Below are 17,253 nucleotides of genomic sequence, written 5' to 3' on the forward strand. Positions count from 1 at the left end.
GATCAATGTCCTTCATGACTGCTTGCTATTATATGACAAATTCAGTGGCTGCAAAACTTCTCTCTCTTTCACTCACATATACCCACAGCCAAAATTGGCCAATTTAAAAATAACAATTGGTGGCCTATACTGTTCAGTGTTTCCTTGACCAGGCCCAGATTTTGAGGAAACCATATGCTAAGCGTCTCCATTTGACAATGAACAACACAAAGAAGTTATTACCTGTTCAAATTATAAAGGAAACAATATTACTTATGACCTACAACTTAAGTAATTTTAAATTAATCATGCTATATTAACTAAGGTTTGTTAGCATCTGCTCAGTCTTAGGTATTTACCTTTAGTCCACCACAGATTGGACAAGCTGAAAAAAGAGCTCTTGTCATCCCAAGGTGGGGGCTACATGTGTCACAGGGGTCAGCTGAGGCCCCACCAGGTGGTGACAACTCACTACTTTTGGAGTCTGACACCTGTCCTTGTGGTTTTGTGTCTGACAACCTTGAAACAAAATCCACATATGTCTCATCACTTGAGTCCTTGCTGCTTTCTGCAAGTAAGGATGAAGGCCTCCCTCTGTCCTGGCTGTGCTCAGGTGCCCTCCGTGCTTCCAAGTGTGGCAGTCTCAGTTTTGGGTCACTAACACCTTGAGGTGGCAGGGCCTGGTCCTTGGGTAGCGTAGAGTCTGCACTCTTCTGTTGCACATCTTTAGAAGCTGCCTGTAACACGCTCCTGGGTATATCGTAAATATGTCTGAGAGAGCTGGGAACCTGATACTCTGATCCCACACCTCTCTGGGACTCGCTGTGAGGACAAGTACATAAACTCTGATCTGACGGAAAGTTCAATGGCAAGCTTAGCAATGATCCAAACTCATCACCGTGGCAAATGTCCAAGCTCCCAGCATAGGAAGAGAAGCTTCCAGAGTAAGAAGAGTGACTACCAGTAGCTATTCCACTGTCAGAAGAACTCTGACGACCTATTTCCTGCAGCTGTCTGGATCGGAGGGGCTTGGGAGGTGGTTTGGTGGTGCCACGTGCCCCTTCTGGAAGGGTCTTTTCTTCCCCAAGATGAATGCCCTTGGCAGCTGCCAGTCCATGGCTCTCCTGGGAGGTGCTGGCTGAAGACTGCTCAGGCCAAACTGTCAACCTGCTCCCACTGACGTCCGAGTGGCTGGTGTCTGAAGACGAGCTTGAAAGACTCCTGTCATCTCCTTCAAAAGAAGAAAACACATCAATCTACATTTAAAACACAATCAAGAGACTGAAGCACGGCAAGTATGTACAAACAGGAAGGACCCTGGGATTCCATCTGCTTTTTGTAAGCGGAACTGCTGTCAGAAAAGCCAGAATTCCTGCAATAATTTGTATCCCCACAGGAAAAATAAAATGCAATAGTATGTTACCTTGCCATAACCCTACCACATTGTGGGACATAATGCATTCGAAGCTAGATTTTTAAGGTTTATGCACCAAGTTCTCCCCTTTTCAAACATATTTTACTTCCGTAGTTAGTCAGGTTACTGTACCAAAATACAAACATACCTAACTGTACAAATAAAAATGGGAATACTACTGTTATAAAAATGTTCACACATCTATATACAAAAAGATCTTCTGTGATTCATTTATGCATATATTGCAAGAATTTTTTTTCCTCACTGATACTTGCAAGAAGGGCGCTTTTACAGGTAATCAAATGTCTTGACCATTTCTCTATTTTTCTTGTAAGTTACACATATTATAATTATGCTCACTTTTAAAGCCTAAGAAGGAAGGAAGATATTTATTTTTATTTAATTAAAGATATTTCTTACCTCCACTGCCTTGGCGACTTGTATGGGACAGCAAGCTCAAGCGCTTTTCTAATTGTAAAGCTTCATGAGCCAATCTTTCTTCTGAATAGGCTGGATTTGTACTTGGATCTTTAAAAAGGAAACAGAAATTAAATAAACAAACAAATAAAGGAGGAAACACAGAAAATATATTTAAAAAAAAAGGAAAGAAAAAAAGACATTCTTATGTCAGATATTCTTATGTTTGAAATGCTGATTGGAAAAATGTATGGGGCAATCTGCCTTCAGCACATCCTGGAGATGTGCTACACACTAAATTAAAATTATAAGTGTCAAAGATTTTCAGAGATTATACCCAATGTCTGTAATAGTTACCACCAGGGACAGAACACTGAAGAACACAGTACCAAAGGCAATAGCTACAGAAATAATTAGCATCCACCAGGTCTAGAGGACTTGAAAGCTAAACTGACCTGTAAAATGTGTCCTGAATTCACTGAACTCACTGGGAATTTTAACATTGAGAAAGACCAAATTTTTCATTCTACAAATTTACAAATCTACATCATAAAGTCAGAGTCATAGCGATTAATCTGACACCTTCCAATCCAGATCATCTATTTATAAAGACTTCACTTTTAAGTTTGATTTTCAGAAGGTCATTAAGATCAGAAGTCAGAGATAAAATAAGCAACCTTTTGGCTCTCTGTCTTCATATTTAATAAAAGACAAGTCAGAATAATATAAACCACTCCTAAAATGTCCTATCAGGGATTTTCCCCATACATTTTAGTGAGTTTGCCATTCTAGGTGAAATTATTTCACTGAAGTAGGCTCATTGTATTCCAGCAAAAAAAAGAAAGATCAAAAGTTACACAGAATGTGGAAGAAGTTTCATCAGTAAAACAGGCCAATTTCCTTCAAATCATTTGTTTCCAGCCAGGCACAACAATAAAACCAGATGCTGGAAGTTGTCATAACCATTATCCCAAGAGAAACCTTATGGATTCTTTCAAATAGCACTGACAAGTGTGCCGTGTTCAGCAGTTGCAAAGGATATGGTCTGCTAACTTGTTCAACATCAGAAGTTTCAGTAGTTCTTATTAATACATAGGGAAAGTAATTAATGACAAATAAAATAGATTAGTTTACTCACAACTGCTGTTCTTGTACATCTGATCAACTGAGTAGTACCAGCACACCACAAAAACATTGAATCATTTAATAAGAGTCAAAAAAAAGGATGAAAAATGCTATACATTGCTGTGGTTGAGTTAGTAAGACAAAAACCAGTTGTAAGGATGAAAGGAAAGATTCATTGTCATCCCAGGTCTTTTAATTTTAAAAGACTTGGGTTTGATGTTGTCAACACAGCAGTCAAAGTAAACTCACAATCAGGGGAAGGAGCACTGCCAGATGAGCTGAAGCTCCATGGGAGCTCCCTACATTTTTAACTACTCTGAGAAAGAAGCTGCCACATCTCTCGTCCCTCACCGTGTTCACTTTCTGACCTGCCCTGGGTAGTTCCGAGTGCGTCACAGGAACAGAAGTGGCAATGCTGGAACTTCTAACTTTCTTTCCCATGTAGAGGAAAGTCTGCAATCTGGATAAGATTAGCAGAAAAAGCAAGACACACAGAGTCCATCTGTAACAACATACATTGGACACCCATGACAAACAGAGTCTGTGACCTCTGTGTCTCCCAGCTCAAACAGTGCTTGACACCTTCCAAACATAAGAATAGAAAATAGGACTGTTTGATAGGGATTATTTTGTTAGGTCTCTATTCCTATTTACACTGCAAGACAACTCGTATTGAGCACTGACTAGTTCAAACCTGTGTAACTGATTATTCACACAAAACCCCCAGTGCTTCCATATGGATCTCTGCCAAAGGAAAACACAATATTTGGCCATCAGTACCTATGGTGCAACCCAGACGGGTCTATGCAAGGATCTGTTCAGTAGCACACAGTACTACAAACAGTTGCTTGAGATTATTTTTTAACGTCCTCTGGTTACTCTGCTGTATCTATTAAATGCCCTTATGTCCAAAAAAGGTTCAACACAGATGTTCTAAGAGCACTTTGAGTATGAAGTTGGCATAACAGATCAGCAAACTAGTCAAACCAAGATGCAACAGACGCTAATCCTTCCCACAGCAAAGAACTGTCAGTAGGAAAGGTCCTTTCACTTTCCTCAGAGAATGATTGTTTGACAAGTACAGATTTTCAGAACATTACTAGGGCACATACACAACAATTGGTTTTTTAGTAACTGACATTCCTCTTACAGACAGCAAAAGATACAATTTTAAGATATAATTTCTAAAAATTGGCCAATATAAGATGAGGAGGTAAGAGGGAAGTTGAAGTCAGGAAGTTTGCACTTCACATGTTCAATTACTTCCACAAGCTCAACTCCTTGTGAGCTACATAGCCACAGAACACAAAAGCTTTCACCCAACAACATGAAACCCAAAGACATACTGTATGTCCAACAGGACTGATAATTTTTTGGTTAAACTTCCCCCCTAAGGATTGCCTACGTATAAAAGGTGCATATAAAATTTGGTTCATATTTATGTACTGCAATCTCTCATTGCCCAGTTTTGTGGAAGATTGAGTAGAAGACCCTTTCTCAGCAAGTACTAGGAAATATCTGGAGAAATAGCTCCAAAACCTGCCAAACATATAGACTCTAAGTCTTGAGTATATATTAAAAATAATTGTCTATCTGTCTTATCTAAGTCTTTGTTTTGCCTTTAATCTTCTCTGCTAATAAGCCAGACTTCTATGGAAAACACAGATACTACTATTCCCCAGAAGCAGCAGATTCTTATACCAGTATTTTTGGTTACAGACTTCCAAGATCTAATCAGGAACTCTTGCTACGAGATCAGACTATGGACTGAAGTCACTGGTAGCCACTTTTTAGGACCAGTCCTTACTGGAGTGTATAACCTATGACCTCCTGTCATATGAGTGTAGAATTATGGCTTAAAACTTATAAAAAGAAAGGTTTTTTCAACAGCAAATTGGATTTGTTGGCATCATCCTATACCTTGTGCATGCACAATACACAACCCCTAAAGAAATGAATGGCAATTAACCATATTAGGAACTCGGGAGGACAGAAGCAGCATGACCAGTACTGGGACAGCTGTCCAAGGAAGTTCACTCAGCCTCTGCCCACACAACGTCCAACAGTAGCTCCAACAACTCTAAGAGCAATTAGTACCTTCGTTTCCCAAGTTCCTAACAAATGTATCCTGTCACCTGATTTTCTCCCGTAAAATTTAGGTGTTTAGATTCACTCAGGTCCTCCAATTAATAAAATTTTTTATCGTTTTCCAAATAAATATGGATCCCTTGCTACGAGGAAAAATTCTTTTGTATGAGGCAGTCATTGAAATCTTCTTAAATGATCTTTTAGGGCAAAGGGGAATGATTACATCAAATTTAGCTGGACTAAAAATGCCTCTGATGGAGATTTTATTTTTATATTACGTTGGTGGGTATTCATTAAAGCCACATCAGCTGCTCATCGTGGGAGATTCTAAGTACTTTGGTAACATACGAATAAAGTGTCACAGTAATTCAAAGCTCCAGGGTTGTTCAATAAGCACCTGTCAGGAAAAAACGTATTGTATCCAGTCAAGTCAGCAGCTACCTAATTGATTATATGCATCTTTAAAATGCAACATTAATTACTTCATTAAACAAAATTAGCTAAGTTAGGCTAAAAATCTCTCCTCTCTTTCTTCCTGTGTAACTATAGGCACATTTGTAAACCAGGCCTGGACCCTCACCTTCTTGCTAACATCTCCACACCCTGTAAGATGTCTGGAGGAACAAAAAGATGTCCTAAGAGTTTGAGGAGGATCCACTTGGTACAGATAATGCAGAAGGCAGCCACAGAGCTGTCTTGCAATGGCCAAAGGTATATCAAGCTTCAACAAAAAGAAAGAGCATCAGATAGAACCTCAGCAAGCAGCACTGCACACTTCCAGTCAGTCCCAAAGCAGTCTGAAAAAACTTCCAAAATTAAAAGACAGCATCAAGACTATCCACATTACACCTGGGGTCCTTCCAGATTGCAGGACTAGACTGTCACATAGTCAGATTTAGAGAGCACTGGTCTGCCCACTGATATCTTTGGGCCTTTGCTGTGTTCAGGTTTGGCACTCAACATGAAATTTGCTAGGGAAAAGAAGGAATTCAACACATCCTAGATAAACAAACATTTCTCAAATAACATGCATGCAAATTCAGCATAGATTACAAACCATGCAGTCAGTGACTCATTACTAAGTCAATATCTAGACTTCCGTCAAGATAGAATGTAAAATTCTCTGGTCTGTTTTCTAAATATCCTTTCAAGCTAAAAAAAAAAAAAAAAGAAATAAAAAAAAAAAGAGACCATGCTAGTAGCCACGTATAGCAGTTATCTTCCACCTAGTAGCTGAGGAAAACAAGCCATACAAAGATATCACATCACTCATTTGAGTCCTTTATTTAAAATGTTACACTGCCTAAAAACATTTACAGATACTTATACCGACACTACCTACACTACCTTCACATTCCCACTCAGTGCCATATGTCTTCAGGTTTTTTTAATGAGACCTCATCATGCAGCTTTTAATAAACCAAAATCTCCAATCTGCTAATGGAGCTATCAATAGGACTATTCTGGTACAATTCTGAAGAATTAATGGACTCCAAAAGTAAGTACCACCAGTAATAAAGTGTAAAACATCTAATGTTGTTTTCCTTTTCCATTCTATTTTAGATGTACACTGAGTTATTTTTTACCATGAGAATAGTAATTTGATACCCATTTCCAAAACATCACAGAATAATTCAGTTTGGAGGGGATCTCAGTAGTTCTCTAGTATAACCTGCTGCTCAAAGCAGGGTCTGCAATGAGAGATTAGACCAGACAGTGACACTTTGCAATGTTCAGTCAAGTTTTTGAGTTCCACTGCACTTGATCTTCATCCCATATTTTATAGATGACATAATAAAATACACACAGTAATCATATATCTGTGTGATAAGAACACCATGCTTCTAAGAAAATAGGGTATATTTTTTAAAACTAAAATCCCAAAAAGAAGACGAGAATATTGCCCTTGAGCAAGTATCCCTTGCACAGGCAGTTTACAAACTCCATTTGGATACTGGTATTTTACATTTGTTTAAAGAATCACTATGGCAAGTAAGAAAACTGATCATTTTCCATCTTCTTCAAATCAGTCTCTACCACTTCCTATTAATTTTATGCTAACATAAATATTTCAGTACTCTTTTTAACCATATGGTTGAGCTGCTTGTATACGAAGCAACTGGCTTCAGTCACTACTCTTTTTTACAAAGACAGACTACTCAGATGTTGACTGCTTTAACATCTATAGATTATACCTGTCTTGTGGGCATTGGTGTCCAACACTGTCAGTGTGACTTTTTTACCATATTACGTCCTTCTCTGTGCATCTGCCCTTTGTGTGTTTTCCTTGCCTGAAAATACCAGAGTGCTTCAAGTATACTTCATGTTTAAGTTGGAAAGGTACAGACAGTAGCAAGAAGCCAAATTCAAACAGCAAATGTGAAGAGGAGGCTGCTTTCTCTAAAAGCTTTTAAATTACACAAAAGCAGAACACTGCATACATAGAGTACAGTTGAGGGTGTGTAGCATTCTGCACTGAAGTAAATATGAATAACATTGACTAGGTCTGTCCTAGTAGAATCCCTAATCTGGAAGTCTTGATCTAATTACGTGACGTGTACAGATATTTAATCCATTTACTAGCTAATCCGTGACGTGTACAGATAATTAATCCATTTACTAGCTAATCCTTTCAAAAGGTTGGGTGAATTTAATACTTGAGAGAGACAGTATGCAGCTGGTAGACTTGACCTTTTCAAGCAATACCGTATATTCTGTGTAACAACATACTTGATAGGAAAACTAGTTTATGGATGAATCACTAGTATTGTACATGTGCATGTGCCTTAGATCTGTGCAAGCCTCTGCATGGCAAAATAAATGAAGGAGAACATAAAAAATAACTTTTTCTATGAATGCGTACATAGGGAGTGACAACAAACTAGAAGAGACAAGGGTAAAGTAAACAGGAACGAAAGTTAAAGGGGTCAAGGTAGCTTGGAAAAAGGCAGAGGAGTCTGCAAGGAGTGCAGTTCCCTAAAAAACACTTCCCTCTGGGGAGACAAGAGGAAATCAAGTGGCCAGGTATCTCTTCACCTCATTTCAGTGGCAAGTCCATCAAGCACAGAAGAGAAACTAAAAGACCCCAGAAAAGAGGTCTTTTCTTATAAAAAATCAAATCATCCCCAGGATGATCCACATCCACTTTATGCACTTAGGTGAGCTCAGAACTCTTGAAGGAGGGAAGGGAATGTGGTATGTGACTGTGCACAACAACCCACAAACACCAGAATTGATAACTAAAGATGTGAGAGCAGATTCATTCCTACATGCTTCTAAAAAATGATTCATCAAAGACTGAGCCATCTAAAATTTAAATTTAAAAAAAAAATTAAAAAAGGACAACAGAATAGTTGCTTGTAGGCCTAATTTTTCTGGACAAAATCTTTTGTTAAATGAAAGATTTAGGAGTTGTATATACGTAACAGAGTTTTAGACATGTACAAAAATGTATTCAATAACAAAGCTTTAAGTATCAACACTGACTTTTGTGTTTCTGTTGGTTTTGCTGTTTCCTTTTTTTTGAACACTACAATTAATTGAATGCAAACACATACCATCATACAAGAAGAATGATTTTTCTGTCCACTGTTCTCCTTGATTATTTAATTTACTTCAGTCTTAAAACAATGAGAAAGAAGACATGAACTGAGCCTCGTGTTTACTGCATTTATGTTAACTAACTTTTCATAATTTATTTTCACAAGCTTCAGATCCAGATCTAATCTTCTCCATCACATTTCCTTCCTGCAATTATCTTAATCTTACAACAGCAATAAAACCCTGTCAAACACTTATTAACTGCCTAACACATAAACAAAAACTCTAAGTATTTTCCAAAAATCCCACCATTCTTGCAGCCTATTCCCACTGTGTTCCACTGCCAAGTCACAGATACTTTTCTGCAATCACATTTCTACGCTTTTGTCCTGTTTGACACAGTAATTCTGACTCAATATTGTATTCCATCTGCTGAAATCAAAAGGCAATAGGGCTTACTATGATGCCATTCAATTTCCTCTCTGAACATTACAGTGCATGCAGCATCTACTGTGAAATGGGAAAGGGAATTTAACCAGAAAAAAGCTCAAGCTGCAAAACTGAAATGTGATGTGGAGGCCTGACAAAGTTTACCAAGGTTGACAAGACTTGGTGTTTCAGATGAACTCAAAATGCTCCAGAAGTTAGTTTTCTATTAAACTATCAAAATAGCAATGCAGAAATGGATCCAGGTTAAATGTGTAAGATCAAAACTAAAGATTAGTGTTCCTTTCAATTCAAATTGCCATCTTTCAGTACTGTTAAATAGGAGAGGGCTAAAGTTAGCAGTATCACCAGAAATATGAATGAGCCGGACCAGCAGGGGGAAACTGGGTACATTCAGCTTATAAATCTGTGCTGTGACATTTCAGAATGAAAACCACTTTGCACTCTCCACACCCTCAGCGCCTGCAAGCTGTTCTTACAGTCACAGCAGCAAGTGCGAGACACAGCAAGTTCCTACTCCGCTCGGTTACTTTATACTTCCTATATTAACCTGGTAGGACTGGACGCAAACCAAAGGGGCCCTTCGTCGGGGAGATGCCACGGACGATGCAGTCGAACAGAAAGCTGATCTGCTCTCCTTCAGCGCAAGAGAGGAAAAAGACACCAGCCCCTGCAAGGAAGCACGACATAAATATGTGGTTTTCACCTGGATACATTAGAAATATATTTAGCTGGAACTATTTATAAAGTAGCAATCAAAAGAGTGTTAAGTGCAAGCCATGAAAACAAGTCAACGGGACGTTCTCCAGGGAAAAGGAATAAAAAATTCAGGTCAGCACACACACACTATAACAAAACACATAAAAATTCAAGAGCTACCTAATAATTTATGTTAATTTTCTGAAATTCAGGCACTTAGAGTTATGTCACACAATCATAAAATGGCTTGGGTTGGAAAGTACAATAAAGATCACTTAGTTCCAAACCCCTCTCAATGTCAAAATAGAAGACTTATTCTTATCAGCTGTCTGGGTCTCTTATTTACCCCTAAAATTTTGTAGGCCTAATCTTATGGCAAATGTCAAAGATACTTAGAGTGTCTCCAGCAAAATGAATTAAGTTAATTCTACTTTTAACCAGTTTTAACCAAGAGGAGCTTTTTATATACCAATGAATTATGATTTGGTTATATTGCTGGATTATAGTATAAATTTTCCTCGACTAAATCCTATGTGTCTATTATTAACAGAACGTAATACAACTCCACAGGTTGTCATCAGATCTTTACCCTTTGCTCTATTCTGATATTTGCTTTCCATTCATTAAGAATAGCCCCAAGCAAGATTAGAATGAGAATCACTAAACAAACAAACAAGTTATGAGCTCCATGATATATGACTACGTGAACAACACAAAAGACTAGAAGGGCTCCACAGGATATTTTATTTGAGAATTGTCAGTCCAAATATAAATTGCATCAGGAAAAAAATATTATCTTAAAATATCAGACAAAATTTCAGGGACATAATAATTCAATACCAGACACAGAAAGAAATGAAATTAGCATACAGACCTTGAAGAAGCACTGCCACTTCCCCAGGTCCACGCATATAGAAAACTACAATACCAGATCTTAGACCTGCAGTAGGGTTTTGCACATTACTTTCCTAGGGACTTGAGCCCCTAATCTGGACATATGTGTTTGACTTCTGCCTGTCTCTAGCCAATTCTGAGTTGCATACATATTTTTTCCAATTTTACCGAAAGCAGAAGAGCTGGTTGGTCTTGACCAGAATTACTGCATCCCCATCACTTTCCACACATGCCCTGTCACATCCAACAGGATACTCACATTTCACTTAAACAACAGACACACTTTTAACAGCTTGACGAAGGGCTATGGGATCCAAACAAAAGGGATAGTAGAGAGTAGACCACAAACCACATTAACTATTTTAATAAATTAGATATAACCAGCAAGCAGTAAACTGGAAAAACATATTCTGGTCCACACTCTTCTGTCATTCTCAATTTATGTCACATCTAAGTCTCTGCCTGTTCTGCTTAAATCTATTCAAGATAACATTGTTAGCAACATCTTCATAACTTGATTTGTCACTCCACCACATTTGCATCTCTTCACATCTTGCTTATCAAAAATTCTTCAGCCAAAGAAACAAATACACACCCTGGCTTCAGGATCAGAGACCATCTAGGAGATTGATTACAACACTAATCACACAGTTTGACAAGTATGAAGGTTTCTGGTGGTGACTCATTTGCAGTCTTGCCCCATTTCCCCTCCCCAAGAGATGCCAAAGTCAGAGAACACTGTATTGGGGGGGGGGAGGGGGAACCTGGCTGCAATGTATTCAGGAATGATTTGAAATTCAGCTTTTTCTTTGAGCTCACTTCTCCCTGCACAGAGTAGAGGGAGTCTGTGGAAATCAGTTTGCCTAATCCTGCATGGTATGACTCTTCCCCCATGAATCACATCAATGCCAGAAGCCACATCTTTCTTGAGGGAGCAGGGCAGCACAAGGTTTTGCTGGATGACCTTCGCATTCCATGCACAATAAGCAAGCAGGATACAGAGAGAACATAGCAGAGGACATTCCTATCTCAAGCACAGTGATACACTACGTGGCTTGATAATTCAGCAGAATCCTACACATGCATGTTGCCATCCAAGAAGAAAATGATACCTCAAGTAGATACCTCAAGTACTTCTGTACATAAAGAGTATACCTGGGCCACTTTGTTCTTTTATGACTATTGTCAAGACTTACCTAAACTCCTAATGGTCTCTACAAGCCTTTGACTTTAATGGAAACTAAAAAAGTAAATGTGCTCATGCAAGCTGGCTGCTTAATTCAAATACTTATTTCAGCAAAGAAGTATCACTCATTTGGAAATCCCAAAACCAAATGTGACTGCCTTCATTTAACAGTGTATGTCCATGCGCGTGTGGATGCAAATCCAATATACACATAAAATATTTCTTTGTAGATTCTATTATTCACATGAACAACTTAATTGTTGATTGACTCTCACAGGAAACATTCTCTTTCTTGTTTTGCTAGACAGAACTAGACTGCAAGTGAAGGAAGAAGTCCGAGGGTCCTCGCTAAAAACATCAAGTGAGATGAACAAGTAGGTAAGGTTTAATTAAGTAATGTTTCAAAAGCATACATAAAAACAAGTAATTACATTTCTTTTCTGCTTTCTTCAGAAAACTGACAAATTCACTACCAGAAACTACACATCCCAGTCACGTGCTGGATCAGATTTGGTGCACAGGCATTTGGAAGCTGAGGAATATGTGGTATGCATCCCTGTAATACCACGCAGCTGTTTACCAGACTGAAGGGCTCACTCACACTCTCCATGGGGTAAGAGACTTGGTGAAAAGCAGCCTGCAATCACTTGCACAAGGCTGAAACACTAAGCCAGTCCTCTGTGTCAGTCAGTAAAGCATTGTACAGTCCCTCAAACGTTCAAGAGAAGTTGCCGATTTCATAAAACTTCCAAATACTACTAAATCCTGCTAATGTTTGATTTTAATTTATCATACCAAAACAGCAAACCCATTTGCAAACACGCCCTCACAATGGACAAAAATTACCTCAACCTCTGTACTGTGTGTGAAAGCAGGGAGGAAGAGTCAGTCCCTTCCATTAATTACTACTCCTAATGGCTGCCAGACAATGCCAGAGCCTGAAGACTTTTAGCTACAGGACAGGTATGAACCACGGCAGTTCATTCCGTGGCCATCAGCATATTGTCCAACCAGTACATCTCAACCCTGGGCTTGAGAACCCCCTTTAGGGGGTATTTCAGGCTGTTTTTCTCTCTGGGGAAAATGACAAAGGGTGTTTGTTCCTAGTATTGCCAACTAAGATATGGGCCTGACTACTGAAAATAGGATAAAATTGGTTGTTGTCTGCAGTACGTCTAAGAAGGAGACAGCACAGAGCAATATCTGCATATTAGCAGAAGTTTTAATCTACACAACTCAAAATTTTTCAAGAAATTCCAGATCTTGCCCCAGTTTAACCACTCCTACTACTTTTCATTTTCAAATAAATGCAGAAGTGGAAAGAGGGAAGGAAAGATGGAAGGAAAGACGGAAGGAAGTACCTAATTTTATCAAAATACCAAAACAATCACAGAAATACTCCTGCTTATCTTGCAGTTAGCAGCATCAGCATTTGTTTTTCCAAAGGACACTAAGGGTCCTACAGGTTCCTTTCTTCCAGGAGACACTGTCAGAAAACATGACACAGCTTTAAACCAGGCTCTGGAAGCTAATCCTGAAGCACTTGAACATTAAATTCTCACAGTATTAACATGCCCTTTTATTACCCTACTTAAATTTTTTCACATTGACCTCCAAGTCAAGATTCTCCTGGCAACTGGTCATTTTTATCAGTGCGCACTGATTAAGCAAGCAGCTTAGGAAAGTGAGAGGCTCCTTTTTTCCAGTCTGTTCCTCTACGTAAACCTCTCAATTGACTCCCAGGCCAAGATGCCTGCTTTTTTGCAAATGGTACATGTGATTAAGCTTCAGCTACAGAGAGAGCAAAATTTTGCCCCAGAGAATAACTTATCTGCAGCTTTCGGAAGCAGAAAAAGTATTTTCTAATCTCTACCAGTACAGTTGTGATGCTAAAAGTAAGAGAAGTTCAAAATGTAAATGTTCTTTTTCCTATTTATGAATAAGCCTGTGTTAACCATCTTGAAAATGCACCCCGATTTAATGTTTGGAATCTCAGCATTATCTCAGATGGTTTCTCTCCACCTGGACCGAGTACCAAAGCCTTTGGAGTTGAACAAAACCTGTACTGAGCAACTAATTCCAGAACACAATTAATTATTTTATATTTATGAAAAATTTTGTAAGGAAGCAAGAATCAGAAAACTAAAACCAAGTCATGCCCTTTCAGACCTCAGTTTTACCACAGATATATCCAAAAGTAAGCTCTGCTTCTGTTTGGGGCTTCATGGGTTTTAATATGGAGAGGAGAGGGAATCGAACCACAAGATCACTGGTTCCTTTTATTTAGGTATTTACTACAGTGGTATTTAAACCTTAAATTCACTAATCCTCTGCATTCAGAGCTCCACAGGAAGAATGTGAGCAAAGATATGGTTTAACCTGTAGGAAAGTAACATTAATAATAGAGTCTGCATAATATTATGCAACATTTTGATGACAGGGTAATGGAGAGTGCTTTTGTTTAGGAAATAAAACAACTTCCGTAATAACATATTTTTTCCTGAACATTACTTGCTTGCCTATTCTTCAAGAATTCCAGAAGATTGAGGTAAGAGAGTCAAACACCTGAAGAAAGATGGTCTTTCTCTTTGCCAACACCCTTCTGTCAAAAATAACCAGAGTTACATTTTTATTTAGGTTCTATTTACAAAAAGCATTTTCTTATAGTGGCAATATTAACTCAATTGTTTAGAGTAAACACATATTTAAATGTTGTTATGCTTGCAGATATGTTTAGGTGCTCAGTTAAGGGCAACATCTCCTTTAACAAGATAAGCTTGAACTTGTAAAGAGTTTCCAACTGTGAAAGGCTATTTTGCACCTGCAGGAGAAAGGCAAAAACACCCTTTCATGGCAACTGAAAGGTCTGAGCTATCAAGACAGACGTTTCTTATGAATGATCAACAAATTGGGACCCTTTCCAAAGCACTCGTCTAATTCGCATCACCTGCCAACTAAAAGCAAAAAAAGAGAATTCATACTTAAAAAAAGCAGGGACGCAGGAGAGCTATTGATGACCTCATGTTTCTTATCAGAAAGTTTAAGTTAAGTTTAAGGGAGGGAAAAAGAAACCAGCTAAGTAAGCCAGATTCCACCACCTGACCACTAGTTTCACATTTCACAGAATTACAGAATCAATTAGGTTGGAAAAGACATCTGAGATCATCAAGTCCAATCTTTGACTGGACATGTCAACTAGACCATGGCACTAAGTGCCACATCCAGTCTTAAACACCTCCAGGGATGCTTACCTCACCACCTCCCTGGGCAGTCTGTTCCAATGCTTGACAACCCTTTCTGTGAGGAAATTCCTCCTAATGTTCAACCCAATCTCCCCTAGTGCAGCTTAAGACTGCGTCCTCTTGTCCTGTTGCTGGTTGCCTGGGAGAAGAGGCCAACCCCCACCTGACTACAACCTCCTTTCAGGTAGTTGTAGAGAGCGATGAGGTCATCCCTGAGCCTCCTTTTCTCCAGGCTAAACAAACCCAGCTCTCTCAGCCATTCCTTATGGGACTTACTCTCTAGACCCTTCCCTAGCTCCATTGTCCTTCTCTGGACCTGCTCCAGCACTTCAATGTTCTTCTTGTAGTGAGGGCTCCAGAACTGGACATGGCACTCGAAGTGTGGCCTCACCAGTGCCGAGTACAGGGGCACAATCACTGCCCTAGTCCTGCTGGCCACACTATTCTTGATACAAGCCAGGATACCATTGGCCTTCTTGGCCACCTGGGCACACTGCTGGCTCATGTTCAGCCACATCAGCTGTTGACAATGTATCGTTCATCCACATTTCATACTTCATGTTCCTTATGCACCTGGTCTAGTGAAAGGTGCCCCTGCCTCTAACTGTGAGGTTGGAACTGGATGATCTTTAAGGTCCCTCCCAACCCATACCATTCTGTGATTCTATGATCTGGCATCCTGGCCCATGGATTGAACTATTTAGGCTTTCTGCAATGTGGGGGTAAAGTTACAGCAATACTCAGTAAGCACAAACCAGTTTAAATTCTTGGAGCATAGCAATTGTATCAGATTTAGAACAAGCCACAGAAGAAATGCCACAATTTAACTAAAGAACATAAATGAAGGACTACATATACATATATATATATTTATGTACACGCACACACATATACATATACACACACCCTACTATTTCTGGGCTTTCTTATACTAGTAATAGCTAATCTTGGGAACTAAGCATTTAAGCTTAGGAGCAGGGATCTAGGGTCTCTCCCTTGCAGTTGTGCTCCCAGACTCAAGGCTTCAGACACATAGTCAGTTTTTCTCTTCTGATCTCAGTGACATTTCAATGCCTGGTTACACAGTGAGACACCTTCAAAGCCTTGTACTGGGCTGGTTTTTTTATGGGGGCACCAACCATTCCTCAGGAAGATAAAGATTTGAAGCCTTGCATATTGAAGGGGGCCAGGAATTTGGGTTTCCCACTCCATAGAAGTATGGCAACCAGAATTAACATGCAGAGCAACAGCACACAAGTCTCAAGGAACAGGTAGAACAACTGTAAAAAAGTCCCAGGGAAGAATATATTTGCATTTGGATCACCTCTGAAACCTAATTTTTCAGTTTGTTAATTGAAGAAAACCATTATTTTCACATTTCAGTATGCAAGTCAAACAACTTCACATTCAAACTGGCAGTCTGCATACCCACTGAACACCAGGGTTTTAGCCTGCAGAAGCCTACTCAGAACAGATCCTCTGATATGAGGCTGCCTGTATGACAAAGCAGCACAGCTGGTTCTGCAGCCTCCACTTTGAATGAGACTACATTTTCATTTCTACAAGAGGTATCAAGCAACTTTTAGAAGACAGGTTTCCATTTGTACTTACAGAAGCCGCACCTGGTACCCCCTTCAAAGATGAATCCGTTTGGGACAGCTCCATACCGGCGCAGATCTGAGAGCTTCCACTGCCCCATGACACTGGGAGGAAGGTCTTTTGCAAGGACGAGAATGTCATTGCAGAAATGCAGGGTAGCAGGCCCGCTCTCTAGTTTGGTGCCAGGTGCTACAAAGACTTGAAATCTATGAACTATCAAATAAGGAAGAAAAAAAAATTACTGTACAATATACAATTAAGGTACCATGACTTAAGTTACATAGGTCATTTCTATTCAGCTGTGGTTCTTGGACCAACTCCTGCCCACACCAGGAGACTCTAACATAAAGATTCTACATGGAGCCCAGACAGCTCCATGAAAGTAACTGTAAGCTCCCTACTCTCTATTATGCCTGTTTAGAACTGGAAAAAACCCACTGTATCTTGGCTGGATGCTACAAATTATTACTTGTAATGCTACATTAATTAATACTACATCTTCCAGGCTACTCCCTATCTCAGATTAGTCAGTTATCCAGCACACACTTCACTTATCTCTTCCATCCTTGCATCTCTACACAGGTTTCTTTCTATCTCCTCATCTAAACTGTGTTACTGCTTTC

The 17,253-nt window shown here is 39.3% G+C and overlaps 1 protein-coding gene across 1 annotated transcript in view; it reads right to left on the minus strand.

Moving 5' to 3' along the window:
* The window catches only part of DOK7 (docking protein 7), a 58,536-nt gene that overhangs the window by 34,889 nt on the left and 6,394 nt on the right, over window positions 1-17,253 (minus strand). The window contains 4 exon segments of the mRNA XM_051798346.1: window positions 339-1,210; window positions 1,814-1,921; window positions 9,561-9,680; window positions 16,643-16,843. Of these exon segments, the coding sequence (XP_051654306.1) occupies window positions 339-1,210; window positions 1,814-1,921; window positions 9,561-9,680; window positions 16,643-16,843 (1,301 nt within the window).

Source organism: Manacus candei, unplaced genomic scaffold (genome assembly GCF_025592945.1).
Source record: "Manacus candei isolate 608988 ecotype Guabito, Panama unplaced genomic scaffold, ASM2559294v1 h1tg000048l, whole genome shotgun sequence".
Lineage (NCBI taxonomy): Eukaryota > Metazoa > Chordata > Aves > Passeriformes > Pipridae > Manacus > Manacus candei.